This window comes from Carassius carassius, chromosome 19 (assembly GCF_963082965.1).
Source record: "Carassius carassius chromosome 19, fCarCar2.1, whole genome shotgun sequence".
Classification (NCBI taxonomy): Eukaryota; Metazoa; Chordata; class Actinopteri; order Cypriniformes; family Cyprinidae; genus Carassius; species Carassius carassius.
Window position 1 is genome coordinate 31,763,110 of NC_081773.1, and position 18,683 is coordinate 31,781,792.

General features: G+C 32.8%; 1 protein-coding gene across 2 annotated transcripts in view; it reads left to right on the forward strand.

The window, feature by feature from the left end:
* Positions 1-15,554: 15,554 nt before the first annotated feature.
* The window catches only part of LOC132095585 (anosmin-1), a 58,916-nt gene continuing 55,787 nt past the window's right edge, over positions 15,555-18,683 (forward strand). The window contains exon 1 of one of the 2 annotated variants that reach the window (XM_059500716.1): positions 15,555-15,773. In XM_059500716.1, coding sequence (XP_059356699.1) covers positions 15,606-15,773 — 168 coding nt within the window. In that variant the 5' untranslated portion in view covers positions 15,555-15,605. The remainder of the gene's footprint in view (positions 15,774-18,683) is intronic. The other variant, XM_059500715.1, reaches the window with a different exon arrangement.

Consider the following 18,683-nt stretch of genomic DNA (forward strand, 5'->3'; position numbering starts at 1 on the left):
TGAAAATGTTTGGAGCAAAAAAAAAAAAAAAAGATTTAAATAAAATTTTTAAAATAAATATAGATTAAATAAGTAAATCAATAATAAAAAGATTAATATTATTGAGAAAAGTTTAAATAAATAAACATAGGCCTATATTAGAATACTTGAGTGAATAAATTAATAAAAAATAGTACATAAAGTAATGTAGGCCAACCGATATTGGATTTTACCGATAACTAAGTTGGACCACACTGGCCGATACAATTAATCAACCGATAGTTTTATTTTTAATGTATACTTGTGGGGACATGGCCAGAACAAAGACGGAGAGACACTTGCAGTCAAAAAGAGAGTTTATTAACTCACGAATAACATTGAAGACATTAAAGTTGACCCTACCAGAACTAACTCCTGAGAGGCCAAGTATGTCCCTTTTACATTCAAGGGTCAAACCATCCCCCCAAAAAATCATATACACACATTAACATCTACATAAACTCAATTGAAGATGAAGTTCAAAACAAAATAAGATCAACATTACAAAATACATTCAAAAACTGAACTATACATTTACATATATACACACTCCAAATAAACAATAAGTGATGACCCCTTGCTCTGACTATCAAGTAGACTACACTACCCAGAATTCCATATGATGGTATAAAACAGGAAACAGGAAGGCCACACTTCCTCTTGGAACCATGCTGCAGTCATGAGCCGCGAGGAAAAGATATAAGGAAATAAAACTGATAGACTTTGAATAAATAAATACAAAATGAACCTTTTTGGTGTCTCTTTTCCTTGACCCAGAAAAATAAACCCCAAATTGTATTTAAACAAACAATAGAAAACAAACACTCATATCAGTAATGTAAACCAAACTATTATGAACCAAACAAAACACAGGGCATAGCACAAAGATTAAAGACAACTTATGACATCATCACAATACTGAATAATAATAATAATAATAATAAAAACTTTCGGACCCCAAAGTACTCTCATACACATAAAGTACTTTTTGTTTATCACTTGTAATGGTCTTTTCCCCCTTTGTTACTTTTTTATATTTGCTTGTACATTTTGAAGCTTTACTTATTTAGTTACATTCTTATCAATTGTTTTGATTTATTATTAATTTGTAATTATTTACAGTGAATTTATAACAACTAATTGATGTTATTAGGCACGACACAGAGCGGTTATTTAATATCTGAGCAAGACTGCACAAAATTAAACAAATGATATTAATAATATAATGATAATAATAATGATATTAATAAAAACATTATTCTTCCACCAAATAATGTAGTTCTTCAGAAATGGTTGTGCTTGCCGAGCAAAACACAGAAGTAAACAAAGAGGTGCATGTCAATCAGAATCAAAGGAACTATCTAATGATTAGGAAGATTAGACCCTTCCTGTCAGAGCAAGCCACACAACTTCTTGTCCAAGCTCTTGTTCTCTCCAGACTGGACTATTGTAATGCTCTCCTGGCTCTTCCTGCATGTACTGTCAAGCCTCTGTAACTGATCCAGAATGCAGCAGCGATGGTTGTCTTCAATGAGCCAAAAAAACCTCACGTTACTCCTCTCCTCATCAGGTTACACTGGCTACCAGTAGCTGCTCGCATCAAATTCAAGGTACTGATGCTAGCCTACAAGACGACCACTGGCACGGCACCAACTTACCTAAACTCATTGGTTAAATCTTATGTGCCCTCCAGAAGTTTGCGCTCTGCAAGTGATCGACGCCTTGTGGTGCCATCCCAAAGAGGTTCAAAATCACTCTCACGGACCTTTTCCTGGACTGTGTCCAGCTGCTGGAATCACCTCCCAATCTCAATTCATACAGCTGAGTCTTTACTCCTCTTCAAGAAACATCTAAAGACTCATCTTTTTCACCAGCACTTAACCAACTAATACTAGCACTTTTCCTTTTCTTGTCTTTTAATAAAAAAAAAAAAAACCCTACCTATGCGTTCTGTACTAGACTAACTGAGACTTGTCATGGCACTTGTGTACTGTTGTTGTTCTCTTGTTGACCTGACTGCTTCTGTTGTTTCATTTGTAAGTCGCTTTGGATAAAAGCGTCTGCTAAATGATTAAATGTAAATGTAATGAACTATCTGCTTTATAAAAGCACTTATACACCTCTACTCTGAAGTCCTGGTGTGAATCAAGGCTCTTTTGAGACCTTTAAAGTCCTTAACTCTATTATTGATGAATCACAATCAGGTTTTATGGAGAAACGTCATATAACAAATAACATAAGATGAATCTTAGATCTTCTAGATTACAAGAATCTCCTTCCTAACAACAGTTTCATGCTTTTCTTAGACTTCTACAAATTCGCTTGAGCACAAGTTCATATTTCAAGCTCTTGACAAATCTGGGTTTGGAGATCACGTCTGTAATTATTATTAGCCAGCTGGCTGATGACACTACTTTGTTTCTGAAAGACGCCTCTCAGATCCCTTTAGCTTTGAGATTGAACGAGTCCTTTTCCAGAGCTTCAGGTCTCTGCTTAAATATCAACAAGTGTGAGTTAATGTCAATCAAACGCTGTGATCTTCCTTTATTTGGAAGATTTCCTTTATTAGACCAAAAAACAAGATTTAAAATACATTTGACTTTAATAACCAAAGAAAACTCAACTCATGGCTGCAGAGAGATTTATCAACCCTTACGAAAAATAACCATGGTTTTATTATAGTAAAACTGTAGTAAACCACGGTTTTTTGGCGTGTTGACTACCATTTGTATAACCACAGATTTACTACAAATACCATGGTTAAACCATGGTTAATATAGCAAAACCATGGTTAATTTGTGGTTACCATGGTTTAACTATAGTAACCATGTTTTTTTGGTTTCAAATGTAGTAAAACCATGGTTAATTTTCGTAAGGGAATAAGAGGATTTTGTCGATTTTACTACCTTAAATAATACTTTTAAAATGAATTGGCTGAAGAATTTCTCCTCACTTTGGAATATTATCTCTTATTATATTTTCTCTAAAGTTGGTGGCCTAAATTTCCTTTTACTTTGTAATTATAATGTTTTAAAAATCCCTATCAAACCTTCTTATTTCCATAAGTAGATGCTCTTGGCCTGATCTTTAATATACAAACACAACTTTTCTCCACACAGATATTATTTATGGAATAAAAAGGATATTCTTTACAAGAATAAATCGCTTGTAATTACACTGAATCTGACACAATGATTGTAAATGTTTGAATCATTGAAGTGATGTTCAGTTTATTAGTATGTAATAGATATTTGAGAGATGATGGTTGTATCTGCTTGTATTAGTCTGTGATATATGTGATTGTTTGATCAATATTATTGCTAGGGCTGGAGTTGAACTTTGACACTGTAGTACATATTAGTTTCCATGACGATGGGCTGTAAAAATAGGCGGGAAGCTTTAGACAGTTGTGAGCATAGACATATAAATACCTAGACGCCTCATTGGCCGCTCGACCGCACGTCACCGCCACCGCCATATTGAGTCCAGCTGCAATATCATGATGAACTCATTGTGATGTTGTTATAATGATTATTAATTTTGATTAATATAACGTTTTTTGAGGGGACCATCTCATATTCTGGTCTGTGATAAACATAACTATACTTTGAGATTTTGTTGTGCAAGGTAAACCTCACATACTCACACTCAAACATTCATATGTGTTAACATCAGTGTTGTGCTAGTTACTAAGAAATAGTAACTAGTTACAGTTACTAGTTACTTAATTCAAAAAGTAACTCAATTACTTTGTTGATTACTTACACCAAAAAGTAATGCATTACTGTTAAAAGTAACTTTTTAGTTAATTTTTTAAAGAACTTTCTTTAATGTTCCCATTAATGCGCTTTTATGCGTTATGGTCTACGGTCAACACTGTGTGTTGAGCTCTTAAAAATGTTCCTTATACAGCTTTAGTATGAAAACTATCAACAATGGACAACATAACAGAACATTTTGAAATAAATAAATGAAAGCAATCTGAATTATTCAGAATCAATTTCGAGAAACATACATAAATACATACATATACATATACATATATATATATATATATATATTATTAATATTAGTATTAGTTACTGTCAAATGGACCTGCGTTACTAATAACGCGTTACTGCCCAACACTGGTTAACATACATGGAAAAATAAACCACTGTTTCAAAATGTGTGTGTTTTCTGCATGAGTGTGTGTAATGTGCATTATAGAACAAAATGTCAAGCATTGTCATTAATTAAACACAATTTGTCACTCATGTCCACAATTTTTTTGTGTTGTGTCATTAGTTGTGTCTTAATTTGATTACTAATTATTACACAAATAGTATTTTAAAATTACATTTCAATTTTTTTATTTTACTCTTTAATTTACTATTAATTTATTCTTCATTTTTGTCTATTCTGTATTATTACACCCTTGATATTCTTCTTCTTGCTTTTATTAACCTATTGTTGTTCAGTTATTTATTATGGTATTATTCATATTATACATATAATTTTATGCTATTATAAATCTATTATATCACATACCGGTATGTTATTGTACCGTTGTACTCGCTTTTCATATTATTCACTTTACTTTAAGTTGTACTACATCTACTTTTTAATATAACATATCACTTTTACTATATTTGTACTGTGCACTGTATCAGTGCATATTTTCATCTTCACTGGATCCATAGCCTCATCACTTACATGTGTTATTATTTGTTGTGGAGTTCATCTGTAGGCTATAGACTACAGACTACAAGTGTGTCACTTTTTGATTTGTATTTACTTGTTTTATTACATTTTCTCAACGATAGTAAATTATTAGTGTTTAAAGATGTATTATTTAGGTTTTATCCCAGTATATGAAAGGGAATGAGCTGTGTTCTGACCTGAGACACAAGAAAGAGAGAATGAGGCGTCTAGGTATTTATATGTCTATGGTTGTGAGGGTTCAAAGGTCACGAGCTGCATGAACTTTGCCCTTCAGAGCAGCTTGATTGTTAGCACAGATCCAGTTTGTGTTTAGAAATATTTCTGACCTTCGTGTATAGTTATAGTTAAAGGTGAAATACATAAAAAAATGCTAAATAAAAATAGATTAAAACCAGTAAATAACAAATGAACAAATTAAAATAAAATATAGATTTCAAATAAAAATAAAGCGATTACATGAATAAAAAAAATAAATGCTAGATTAAAATAAATAAAAATTAAATAAAGTAAATAAATATGTTAACAAATTTAAATAGAATAAAAATGAATAAAATTGTTGTTTATATAAATGGGTGTTGTATTTAACTAAAAATAGATTAAAACAAGTAAATTATATTAATAAATATTTATTATTAAAGTATTAAACTATTAAACGATATTAAGTACAACATAAATATATATATATTACATTATTTTATGAATAAGCAAATAAATAAATAGATTAAAATAAGCAAAAGTAAAGAAATGAATTAATAAATACAAATTAGATTAAAATAGATGTCGATTTTATAATAAAAACAAATATTGCATTAAACTGATCATAATTGATCGTAAAGACATGAGTAATGTGGCAAAATATATATTTCAAATAAATGCTGTTCTTTTGAGCTTTCTGTTCATCTGTGAATCATGAAAAATAAAATTAATCACAGTTTCCACTAATATTGTTCAACACTGATAATAATCAGAAATGTTTCTTGAGCAGTAAATCATCATATTTTCATGATTTCTGAAGATCATGTGACACTGAAGACTGGAGGAATGATGCTGAAAATACAGCGGAGCATCACAGAAATAAATTACACTTTAACACAGATTCACATAGAAAACAGCTGTTTTACATTATAATAATATTTTAAAATTTTACTGTATTTTTAAATAAATAACTGCAGCCTTCCTGAGCAGAAGAGACTTATTTCTAAAAACATTTAAAAAAACCTTTAATTATTCCAAAGCTTAGCCCAGTAGTGTGTAGTTGTATAGTTAATAACTTAATGCTCAGATTCTGCTGGAAATGTAATACATGTCATCTCAGTCTGAGGTTTGTGTGTGTGTGTGTGTGTGTGTGTGTGTGTGTCTATGAGGACATGAAGCTGTAAATGATGGGACACAGCGCCACCTACTGATCACAGCATAACACACCATTAGATTTGTGTTTAAAACATTTCTCAAGTAATAGATAATAATAAACAAGTAAGCAAGAAAATAAATACAAATGAGATTAAGATAGATAGAAATAGATTCAAATAAGTAAATAATGGATGAATAATAAATTAATAAAACTAGTTGAAAATAAATAACAGTAAAATAAATAAATACAATTAAAATCGAAAAGTTATGTAAATAAATGACGTAAATAAATGAATAAGCAAATAAATAATTAAGTAAACGCATTCAAATGAAATAAAAAATTGATTAAAATAAATTCAAAATAGAGTTAAATAAATAAATAAATAGATTCAAAGATGAGTTATAAATTAGATTAAAATAAATAGAAAAATATGTAAATATTTGCAATTTAAAAATAGATTAAAATAAAAAATAGAATAAAATAAGTAAATAAATAAATTATATTAAAATCGAAAAAGAAGAAATTAATTTAATAAATGAATAATAAAATAAGTAAGTAAACACATTAAAATACAATAAGAATACATTAAAATAAAAACAAAGTTAGATAAACACATAAAGATGAGTAAGTACATAAGTCAATTCATATTTGATTAAAATAAATAAAAATAGAATTAAATAAGTAATAACTATTTTAATTGAATTAAAATAGATTTAAAATGAATAAATAAATGGTTAATATTTAAACTAATGTTTTTAACTTATTGCTCTCTCATACTAAAATAGAATTAAAATGATTAAGTGTTTGAATACATAAACTCGTTCCTCATCATGACTCTTTCACACAATAATAACAAATAAAGCAGACTTCTCTTCAGCACTATTGAGGGAGACACATGATGCGTGTCAACTCCTTTCTCCATTTCATTCAATGTTTTCAATGTAGGAACAATTTTAGACGCTATAGTCTACAAAAATCATGTTAAGCGTGTAAGCCTTTAGATCAACAGGATCTGAATCATAAATTCAGTGTCCGGTTTTGACGGCTGGGATATTTCTGTGGAGCTCCGAACAGGGAATGCTGGGAATTCTGTGGGGATTTTCCACCGTCTGAAGAGATATTGTGTATTGAAATGCTTTATGTGACGCTTCATGAGCAGAAATAGTTGAGTTTATATTTGCTCTCGCTCCGTCACAGAGCTGCATTCAGACACAGACTCTGATAGAAGGACTTTCTCCACTGTTTTATAGAGAGGAAATATTTACAGAGAGGATCCTGTAAAAGTGCACAAATACTGATCGAGAATAAATCAGTTTCAGAAACAAAGACCGCTCAGATATTCATGACATTTACAGAGTTATTCTGAGATACTGTTAGAGGGTTGATTCATATTTCAAATCAGTTTTTATTTTCATTTTCATTTTTTTTTACTCACCAAGGCTGTATTTATTTGCTCAAAAAAACAGTAAGAATTGTGAAATATTATTACAGTTTAAAAAAAGCTGTATATACTTAAAATGTAATTGCAAATAGATAAAATGAGTAGGCTAAGTAAATATTCAAGCAAACAGATTCAAATAAATACAAATATAATAAAATATGTGAATAAATAGATACATAAACAAATAAATGTAAATAAAATAAAAATGAATTTAAATAATAATTAAACACATTTTATATTATTGTATTATATTATATTATATTATATTATATTATATTATATTATATTATATTATATTATATTATATTATATTATATTATATTATATTATATTATATTATATATTAAAATAAGTAAATAAATATCAAAGCAAACAAATACATAACTAATCAGATTAAAATAAATAAAAATATAATAAAATATGTAAATAAATAAGTAAATAAATAAATGTAAATAAAATAAAGATGCATTTAAATAATAATTAAACACATTATATTATATTATATACTAAAATAAGTAAATAAACAAGTAATACATAAGTACATAAATTAATACAAATTAAATTAAAATAAATAGAAATAGATAAAATCAGTAATATTTATTCTAACTAATATGCTGAAATAAATTACATTTTTAAATCTTATTAAACATTTAATTTTATATTATATTATATTATATTATATTATATTATATTATAAAATAAGTAAATAAATAAGTAAATAAATAAGTACATAAATTAATACAAATTAGATTTAAATAAATAAAAATAGATAAAATAAGTAATATTCTGTAAATAAATTAAATTTTTAGATCTAATTAAACACATTTTATATTATATATTAAAATAAGTAAATAAATGAGTAAGTACATAAATGAATACAAATTAGATTTAAATAAAAATAGATAAAATAAGTAATATTTAATCTAACTAATATTCTGTAAATAAATTAAATTTTTAGATCTAATTGAACACATTTTATATTATATTATATATTAAAATAAGTAAATAAATGAGTAAGTACATAAATGAATACAAATTAGATTTAAATAGATAAAATAAGTCATATTTAATATAACTAATATGCTGTAAATAAATTATAATTTTTAAATCTGTTCAAATAGAAATCAGCTGTTTTAAATTGTAATACTATCTCAGATTTCTATTGTATTTTTGATCAAATAAATGCAGCTTTGGGGAGCAGCAGAGACTTGTTTTACATATATATATATATATATATAATTGATTGGTAGTGTATGTGTTCTTAATAAAACTGGGCCATAAAAAGCTCTTTTGGCAGTAGTTGCTGGTACGACTGTTTGGCTGCTGACCTGCTTCTCTGCTGAAGTGTTTCATCTAGTTTTATGGATGGGATGGAGTATATTGAGAGGGTTTCTGTGCCCGGGCTTGACTTCACTTCCTTCACACGCAGAGCTTTGTTGTTTCTGAGATCCAGCACAGGTGACCGAACAATGAGCACACCTGCACACCGTCACCTGAACACAGTAAATAAGGGCCAGACGCCCGCTGAGCAAATACGGGCGAGTGTCATTGTGTGTCTGTGATTCATGTTCCTGTCTGTTTGGGAACGATTCATCTGGGAGCGTCATTCAAACAGCCTTCTTTATGCTCTTTCTTAGCTGTTCAAAATAGAATAAACCGACTGTTATTTCTGTCCAACATCCTCAGGCCTTCATTGATGTGACATCATTCATTCACTTCCTGAAGTCCCACTATAGTGTTTGTTTATTAGTATTGCTGAGTAAAATTATGAAAAAAATAGAACAATTTTGAAATATTATTACAGTTTCAAACAGCTGTTTTCTATATGAGTATATGTTAAAATATAATATATTCCTGTGATCAAAGCTGTATTTTCACCATCATTACTTCAGTCAGAAATCATTCTAAGATTGCTAAATTATTGTTTGTTTCCAAGCAAGTTTCAAACAATCCCTCCATCTGCCATTGGTCGAACAAACAGGTAGCCCCGCCCCCAATCTCACACCATTGGTTGGTCATATTAATCGTTAAATATATATATGGAAGCCTAAGAGTAATTATGACTTTTCTCATAATTCAGAGTTTGTATTTTACAATTTTGATATTTTTTCTCCCCTTGAAATTCAGTGTTTATAAAAAAGAAATAAAAATAGTGTGAATTTTAAGATAAAAAGTCACATTTTGTAATTTTTGTATCCTGTGGCAGAAACAGGCTTCCATTCGAAGCAGCTTTGCATTAATAAACAGCAAAGTTAGTGTTAATGTTGCATTTACAAGTAATATTTAAGATTATTTTACTGTATTACTATAAATAATATTTCAAAATCTTTACTGTATTTCTGATCAGATAAAAGCAGCTTTGCTCATGATGCATCAGTTGCATAGTTAAAAATCAATGCATTAGCTGAAGATCACTGATGTGCTGTTTGATCTGAGCTGACATGAGCTCATGGAGGAGAATGAAAACCCTCTCTTTGGCTGGACGTGAAGCGACTTGCTCGGCTCTTCATTGTGTGCTGTGTTTGCTCAGGTTGGGTGTGCTGAGATGCTTTCAAATGCTTTCAATCCGTGACGTTTGGCTTCTTTAATGGTAGCAGCGTTTGCACAGGAACACTCACATCATGCTGGAGTTATGAATGAAAAGTCCTTCCAGATGCTGCAGACGTCTGATCGGGGCGAGAGGTTAAGCGTCCTCCAGGAGTGTGAGGGAGAGGGACACATAAACACTGGACATCAGGGACTCATTTCTTCAGATCTGGGCTCTCAGTCTTTCTGCTTCTTCACTTGATCTGCAGATGGCTATTATTTTCCCACTGACCATTTGCAGGTTATTGTTGAAAGTTATTGTGTTTGATTACCTCGACTTCCTTTAGTTAAGCATGAAACGATGGAATGGAAATTGCGGGGAATTATGTCTCCAATTTGAATTCCAGTTCTCTGCAATTTTATTAATGATTATTCTAGTCCCTCCTCAATAATTAGACTTAAATACTAAACAAAATACTCAAATGAACAGTTAAAAAAACACCTATACCTCACTGAAACAAAATAGACATTCATTTAGCTTTGGGCTAATAATTTGCAGTTATTATATATATATATATATATATATATATTGCATTGGATAAATATGATTCTTATTCCCTAATGTTTTCATAATTTATATATAAAATATTTAAATGAATAATTATATTGCATAAATAATCATTCTTGTTTCATGTTGTTATGTTATTTTATTATATATTATATTAAGTTAATTTTATTATTATCAATGTTGAAAACATTTTTGTGGAAAGTGTGATACATTTTATTTTTCAGGATTTACAGATGAACAGAAAGTTCAAAAGAACAGCATTTATTAAAAACAGAAATCTTTTCTGTAAATAAATGTGTATCAATGTTTTTACTGTCACATTTGATTCATTTAATGTGTCCTTGATAAATATAAAGTTAATATTAATTATTTTTTTTTTTGTAAATCTCACAGACCCCAAACTTTTGTATCACGGTTTCCACAAAAATATTGTGCAGCACAACTGTGTTCAACACTGATAATAATCAGAAATGTTTCTCGAGCAGTAAATCATCATATTTTCATGATTTCTGAAGATCATGTGACACTGAAGACTGGAGGAATGATGCTGAAAATACAGCGGAGCATCACAGAAATAAATTACACTTTAACAGAGATTCACTTAGAAAACAGCTGTTTAGATTATAATAATATTTCAGATTATTTGACCATATTTCTGATCAAATAAATGCAGCTTTGCTGAGCAGAAGAAGCGTTCTTTCAAAAACATTAAAAAAAGTAATTATTCCTAACTCTCTGATTTCTAAACAGAATTTTAATCTCTTTAATAGGAACTAATAATAGATTAGAAAATAAACGTGTTCATTTTCTCTCACGGATCGTCTAACATGACGCTGTTTTCTCTCGTCTGTTTTCAAGGCCAGACACTTGGCGTCTCAGATGTGTCAGTGTTTCTGACCGGCTCGTAAGCGTCAGTTGTTGAAGGGAAAGAGTGTTTCATATTGACCCAGATGTAAACAGCTGTTTCCAGACGAGACTCAGGGTCAGTGTTGATGTGGAGAGCCAGAGTCCCCACCTTTGACTTCAGCTGTGCACCGCTGGCTCACGTCACCAGATGCCAGAGATGCGTGACTCTTTAGGCCTAAATTAAAGGCTCATGCATTTAAAAATTTCCATGCATTTGGATTACATTATTTTAACATAAACTAATGAAGCTCCTTCAAACCATCCTCTGCTTCATGATGATTTGTCAGATACGGTGGAGAAAACAAGTCAGACCACCAGATGTTGCTAATGTGCATTGTATCGAAAGCTTCTGAAATAATAGTGTAGAGTAGCACTTGTTGTTTGTCGTTCCTCCAGACATAATTTTATGTTTACGCAGCGGGATACAACAACGCAATGCATAAAAAGACAGTCATTATAATCAGTAATTATTTCCACTCTGGATGCTACAAATGCCTTGTTTGTAATGGATTTTATTGTTTTTGTCTCTTCGTGCTGGCAGACGGCATCACAGTATGGTGAGGGGCGTAACATTTGCGTCACACACTTGAGGTATTCGACCAATCACAACGCTCCTGATAACTGACCAATCAGAGCACACCTCGCTTCAGAACAATGAGCTTTGTAAAAAATCAACGCATTTCAGGAGGCGGGGCATAGAGGAGAAACAATAATGTATTTTATGTGTAAAATAATGTGTTTTTTTTAACCTTAAACCGCATAAACACATTTCATTACACCAAATACACCAAATAATGTTTCTTTTAGCAGCATCATATGACCCCTTTAAGAAATTCTTTCAACCCAAAAAGCAAACAATGCTCCCTTCGAACTGGTTTTCTGTAAAAAAACAAACAAATATTGTGTAATCACAGACTATCTGTAATCAGAAACACATTTAAAACTGGAATATAATTTAATTTCATGAATACATAATAATTTTCGGGATACAATCAACCATCTAAATGATAAATGTAATTTAAAATGTATGAAACACTTAAAATACTGTTGTGAATGGCTGTTGAACAAGCTTTAATCGATCATATAAATGTATGCGATTGAAACACTGTATTTATTGATGATAAATATATAAAGCTGGTTACTGTGTATTTAAAACACATTTAGTTTATTAGCACTATTACAGAAATCTGTTACGTTTATTCACGACTCGCAGATATATACCACATTAACTTTACTATTTGTTTGTGTTAAATCTCAGAAGATCTTGAGTTGAGGCCTGAGACCGCACAACGTCCACATGCGCTCGCAACACACACCATAACCTGAGCGAACACATGGCTGCAATGAGCAACAAATTAAACCATTACAGGAGCGTTCAAGGTGCGCAGACATCCGCCTTTGAAGGGTTCAGGAGTGGACGAGGATCCCCTGGACTCAACCAATCCACCGCTGACGGAGAAAAACACCCACGACCAGGGGACATTCAGAAACACTTCATGTGGTTTAATGTGTTAAGACAATGTTTTAAGAGGACCAAGCTCAGTAAACACATTATTAATAAAGCATAATGTACAGACAAGCAGATGAGTCCAGAATAAGAATTCTTCTGGACTTAAGCATTTTCCTAATAATGTTTTTAATTTTTTTACGATTTTTACAAAGCTCATCATGCTGAAAGTGAGGTGTGCTCTGATTGGCCAGCTATCCAGTGCACTGTGATTGGCTGAATGCCTCAAGCATGTGACGGAAATGTTACGCCCCTTAACACTGTGATGGTGTCTCCTGGAACAACGAGACAAAACCAATGAAACCCATTACAAACAAGACATTGGTTGCATCTAGTGGGGACATAATTACTGATTATAACGACTTGTACTGTCTTCTTACAACATTGCATATGGCACCTTCTTTCTTTGCATGAACATCTGGGTAGTGTAATGCAAATATTTCCACATTGTGACGTAGAGATGTGGGGGCGTGTTTAAACGAGGTGCTTAAGGGGGTGTGGCAGAGTCTTAACTTTGATAAAGAATATCTCTTTGGATTTAACACTTTAGTCTTGGCAATTTTACAGATCTTCTTCATGCACAAAGATCTTGTAACACTCCAAAGTTGAAATCACATCATATGACCACTTAAACTGTAAGTAAATGTGTTGCCTTCTTATTATGTCTCATCTGATTGTCTTTACAAAGTATGATTTATTATTAATGTTTATTGAGTTTGGACGTTTAAAAACGCTATTGTAATGCATTAAGGCAAATTAAGCGTTTTTCTTATAATGGTTTTCTATGGGAGGAAAATTCTTAACGCGTTGCGCTTGTATTATGCCTTATATCTACTTGTCTGTACATAGTAGGATTTATTAATTACGTTTATTGAGTTTGGACATTTAAAAAGTTATAATGCATTAAGCTACCTTAAGCGTGGGAGGAAAACGCTTAATGCATAATTAAACGCATTGCATTCATCTGCTTGGCTGTACATATATGCTTAATTAATAATGTGTTTATTGAGTGTGGTCTTTTAAAAACAGTGTTTGAATGCATTCAGCCACGTTAAGCGACCGGAGCCTGAGCAGATGCGTGTGGCCAATGCATCTTGAGAACACAGTCCTGACTGCTTTCATTAGAGAAGTACGCTGCAGTATTTGGCTGGGCTCCGGCTGGCCCGCGGCGCAGCAGTCGCAGGCCAAACCTACCGATTACGAGCCCCAGTTTCTGTCCTGCTCTGTTCAGGAGGAATACCCATAAAAACTCATTAGATGCAAACCAAACGCTGCTGCTTCTTCGAGAGAGTGAAGTCATGATGTTTTATGAAGCCTTCTGGGAAGTTTTTCAGCGGCTTTTTAACGTGGCGATTTCTATCCGGCGGGATTCGGGAGCATTTGTGTTGTTTTAATAAGCGCTGGAGTCATTCTTTCCACGCTACTCTACTCGTGGCTGGCGAGCAGAAATAATGCTAGACATGTCTGCAATGCTTGTAAAACGGTGTGAAGCTCACATGGGAAGTTTCCACTGGAATCACTACAAGCCATTGTGTTTGAATGCACTGGAAAGAAGACATGCTAAATACATATTTAAGTGTTTATCATATTGCACTTGGTCTATTTCTATTGCAATACATATCTTCAATCCGGCTTTCTCCACTTCAGCAGCTCTAACACACGCCAAACTTTAGTTTATCTAATTAAATATGCACTAATTTGCATATATTTACAGAACATAAATCTGATCATTGTATAAAGCCAGGATCACAATTCTTCTTTGATTTTGTCATATATATATATATATATATATATATATATATTTGTGTGTGTGTGTGTGTGACCCTGGACCTCAGTCATAAGGGTCAATTAAGGGTCAATTAAGGGTCAAAACTTCACCTGAAAGCTGAATAAATAATCTCTCCATTGATGTATGGTTTGTTATGAGGACAATACTTGACTGAGATACAACTATTTGAAAATCTGGAATATGAGGGAACAAAATAGAAAAAAGAAAAATCACCTTTAAAATTGTCCAAATGAGGTTCTTAGCCATGCATATTACTAATCAAAAAATAAGTTTTGATATATTTACGGCATGGAATTGACAAAATATCTTCATGGAACATTTTGGCATAAAATAAAAAAATATAATTGTGACCCATACAATGTATTGTTGTCTATGTCTACAAATATATTTGTGCTGCTTATGACTGCTTTTGTGCTCCTTGCTCACATTTATAAATTACAGAGAATAAGACAAAAAAGCTGTAAGAAAGTGCAAAAGCTGCTGAAGTGGAGGATAATAGATAAAGTGCAATGAAATAAACAATTTGATGTGAATTTTAGTTGTTTCCTTCGAATCTTAAAAAAGACATATTATGTAAACAAAATGCCACAAAACTGATCATGGCATGAAGAAGCAGAACTTTGTCCATCATCTGAAGTGTCTCTACCTGCGTCTGGAGGGGCGGGGCTACGCGCAGAGCTCGTGCAGTGACGCGCGTTGACTCCGCCCCTCCGCAGCGCGAAACTTTCTTCAGTCTCTCTTCAGTCTTCTTCAGACACATTCTCTCTTTCTGCAGCTGCAGACATCAGCTCCGCGATGCTCGCGTTCATGTGGATTACAGGGCTGCTGTGGAGCGCCGCGAGCGCTGACGCGAGGAAACCCGCCGACGAGTTCTTCAGCGCGAGCGTGTTCCGCGCGAGGTGCGCGTCGCGATGCCTCAGCCTGCACATCACGCGCATTTCTGCCGCTTTCAAACATTTCCAGGTATGTCAGAATGTGACATTATCACAGACTCGCGCTTCATCAACATCAGCTTCAATGCAACATTCTAAAACTTTGACTTTGAATACACAGTCTCGACATTTAGATCCATATGATTGGTTATTAATAGGCTATTATTAGGATTATTGCCAGAATGGTCAACCGATAAGTGCTTTTGAATGACCGATATATATAGCACGCTCTCATAAAAATAAAGGTTCAAAAGCGGTTTTCACACTGATGCACAGAAGAACATGTTTTGATTAAACTTTCAGTGAACAGTTCTTAAAACAGTATTTATTTTTCTTAGTGTTTTATCATCTAAAGAAACTTTTTTTTCCACTGTAAAGAACCTAACCTTTTAGTAGAATGAAAAGGTTCCATGGATGCAAAGGATCTTTGTGGAACCATTGATGCCAATGAAGAACCTTTATTTTAAAGAGTGCATGTTCAAATGGATTGTACAGAAATTATGAAATCAGATTAATCATTTATTTATATAATATATGAACATTAGCCTATTGTTATTTTACACTATTTAAATTCATTTTAATATTTAAAAACTTCGTGCACATTATCTGTTGGCAAAACTGTTTGAACCTGACACATTGATGATGATTATTACAGTGGCCTAGAAATAAAACTATTTCATGACAGAATATGAAAGGAACACTTATTTAACAGAATATTAATTTAAATATTGAGTTCATTTTGGAACAGGCCCATAGAATATCATCAGTTTTCAATCCGTCAACAATGATGCATTATTTAGTCCATTTAATTGTTATTATGGTTATTTAGGTTTCACGTTTAGAGTTTCATTAATGAATTGTTTTCCGTGGTCACCCGGTTACCCGGTGCTGATACTGTGCTTTATTGATGAGGTGTTGAAATCAGTTTTCAGCTCTGGACGTCCATCTGTTCTGTTCTGGTTAATCCGGTTTAAAGAAGCGATTCATATTCACAGAAAACAGATTGCATACTTGATTGATGTGTAAAGTGACTCTGGGTTCTAGATGTTTTAGTTCTTTACAACTAAAACAACACTGAATGGTTCTAATCAGAGGAGAAAGATTACATCCCTTCAACGTGAAACATTGATTATATATATATATATATATATATCATTTTTTACATATTTTTAAAATGTATTTAGTATAGAGTGCTTGATTGTAATGAAAAAGCAAAAATACATAACGTAGTCTCTTGATCAAGTAATTTGTTTATCAACTTATTTCGTAACATAGTCTACTTACATAGTAGCAAACAAGCTTCATTCTTGTTTGTTGGTTGTACCTCGTAAGATATTGAAACCGGTTTAATGTGTGTTTAAAAGGCATTTTTTGGGACTTTATTGCATTTTGGCTGATCCTTGTAATCTCCAGCGTATGAGAGCATGCAGTGAAACACATGATTCCTTGTTAGAAAGTGAGGGTTTGTGTTGCTCTTACGCTCTTGTTTTGTCAGAAGTCCTGCGTCTACACTGTATTAGTTTCCTCAGAGCTCAGCGAAAGGCTCTTCTTCTTCTAATGTTTCCTCTCTGCTTGCATCTGAATGCACACAAGTGTGTTCAAGGTTAATGCATGCATCTAAAGCGTGAAACTTACCATGCTACCCAAACAAGCTGACATGCATCTGAGGATAAATGCAGTCGTGACGGTTTATGATGTTGCCATTTGGCAGCTAGCCGTTAATGATTTGAGGGGAACATCTTTCTTAACATCAAAAGGGACGTATGGAGAAAGCAGGCGAAGTCTTTTGTCTGCGCAGGAAGTGCTGTGACAGGCTGAGCTTGATAAAGGGCTGGTTGAACAGGCTGGGAGCTCCAGGAATAGAAAGCGATTGTTGTTGGTGCTCCATAAAGAGTGTCCGGAGGCCGTGTGTGTGTGTGTGTGTGTGTGTTCGCAGGTCTTTCATGTGAAAATGGGAGGTCTGGTCAGCTGCAAAAACATGCACCCCCCTCTGAACTCTCCTGATGACCAAATGCCAGCGTCACACGCCGAGCTGCTGCCCTCAGTTCCTCTGCATCACTCAGATCAAGCTTCACTGAGAGCCTGAGAGACTGACTGAAGCTACAGCAGGAACCACAGGCTGGAAACACTGGAACACTCAGAAACAAAAACTTGGGAATAAACGCTTTTTTAGAAATTATAATAAAATAGAAAAGAAAAAAAAGTATTATTTTTAGTTGATTAGTGATATCTTTCTAAAATCTGTTGTTCTATATATCCATCATCTGTCCATCCATCTATCCATCTCTCTCATCCATTCTTCATTCGTTCTATCATCCATCCATCTATCTGTCCATCCGTCCATCTATCTCTGTCCATCCATCCATTCATCCATCCATCCTTCATTCTTTCTATCATCCATCTGTCTATCCATCTGTTGTTCTGTATATATATATATATATATATATATATATATAATCTATCTATCTCTCTCTCTCTCTCTCTCATCCATCATTCCATCCATCCATCATTTTATCCATCCATCCATCCATCATCCATCTATTGTTTTATCCATCCATCCATCCATCCATCCATCCATCCATCCATCTTTCGTTTTATCTATTCATCCATCTATTGTTTTATCCATCCATCCATCCATCCATCCATCCATCGTTTTATCCATCCATTTATCCATCATACGTCCATCCTTCCTTCCATCCATCAATCCATCCATCCATCCATCCATCCATCCATCCATCTGTTGTTTTATCCATCCATCCATCCATCCATCCATCCATCCATCCATCCATCCATCATCTGTCTGTCCGTCCAACTATCCATCCATCCATCCATCCATCCATCTATTGTTTTATCCATCCATCCATCCATCCATCCATCTGTTGTTTTATCATCCATCCATCTATCGTTTTATCATCCATCCATCCATCCATCCATCATCTGT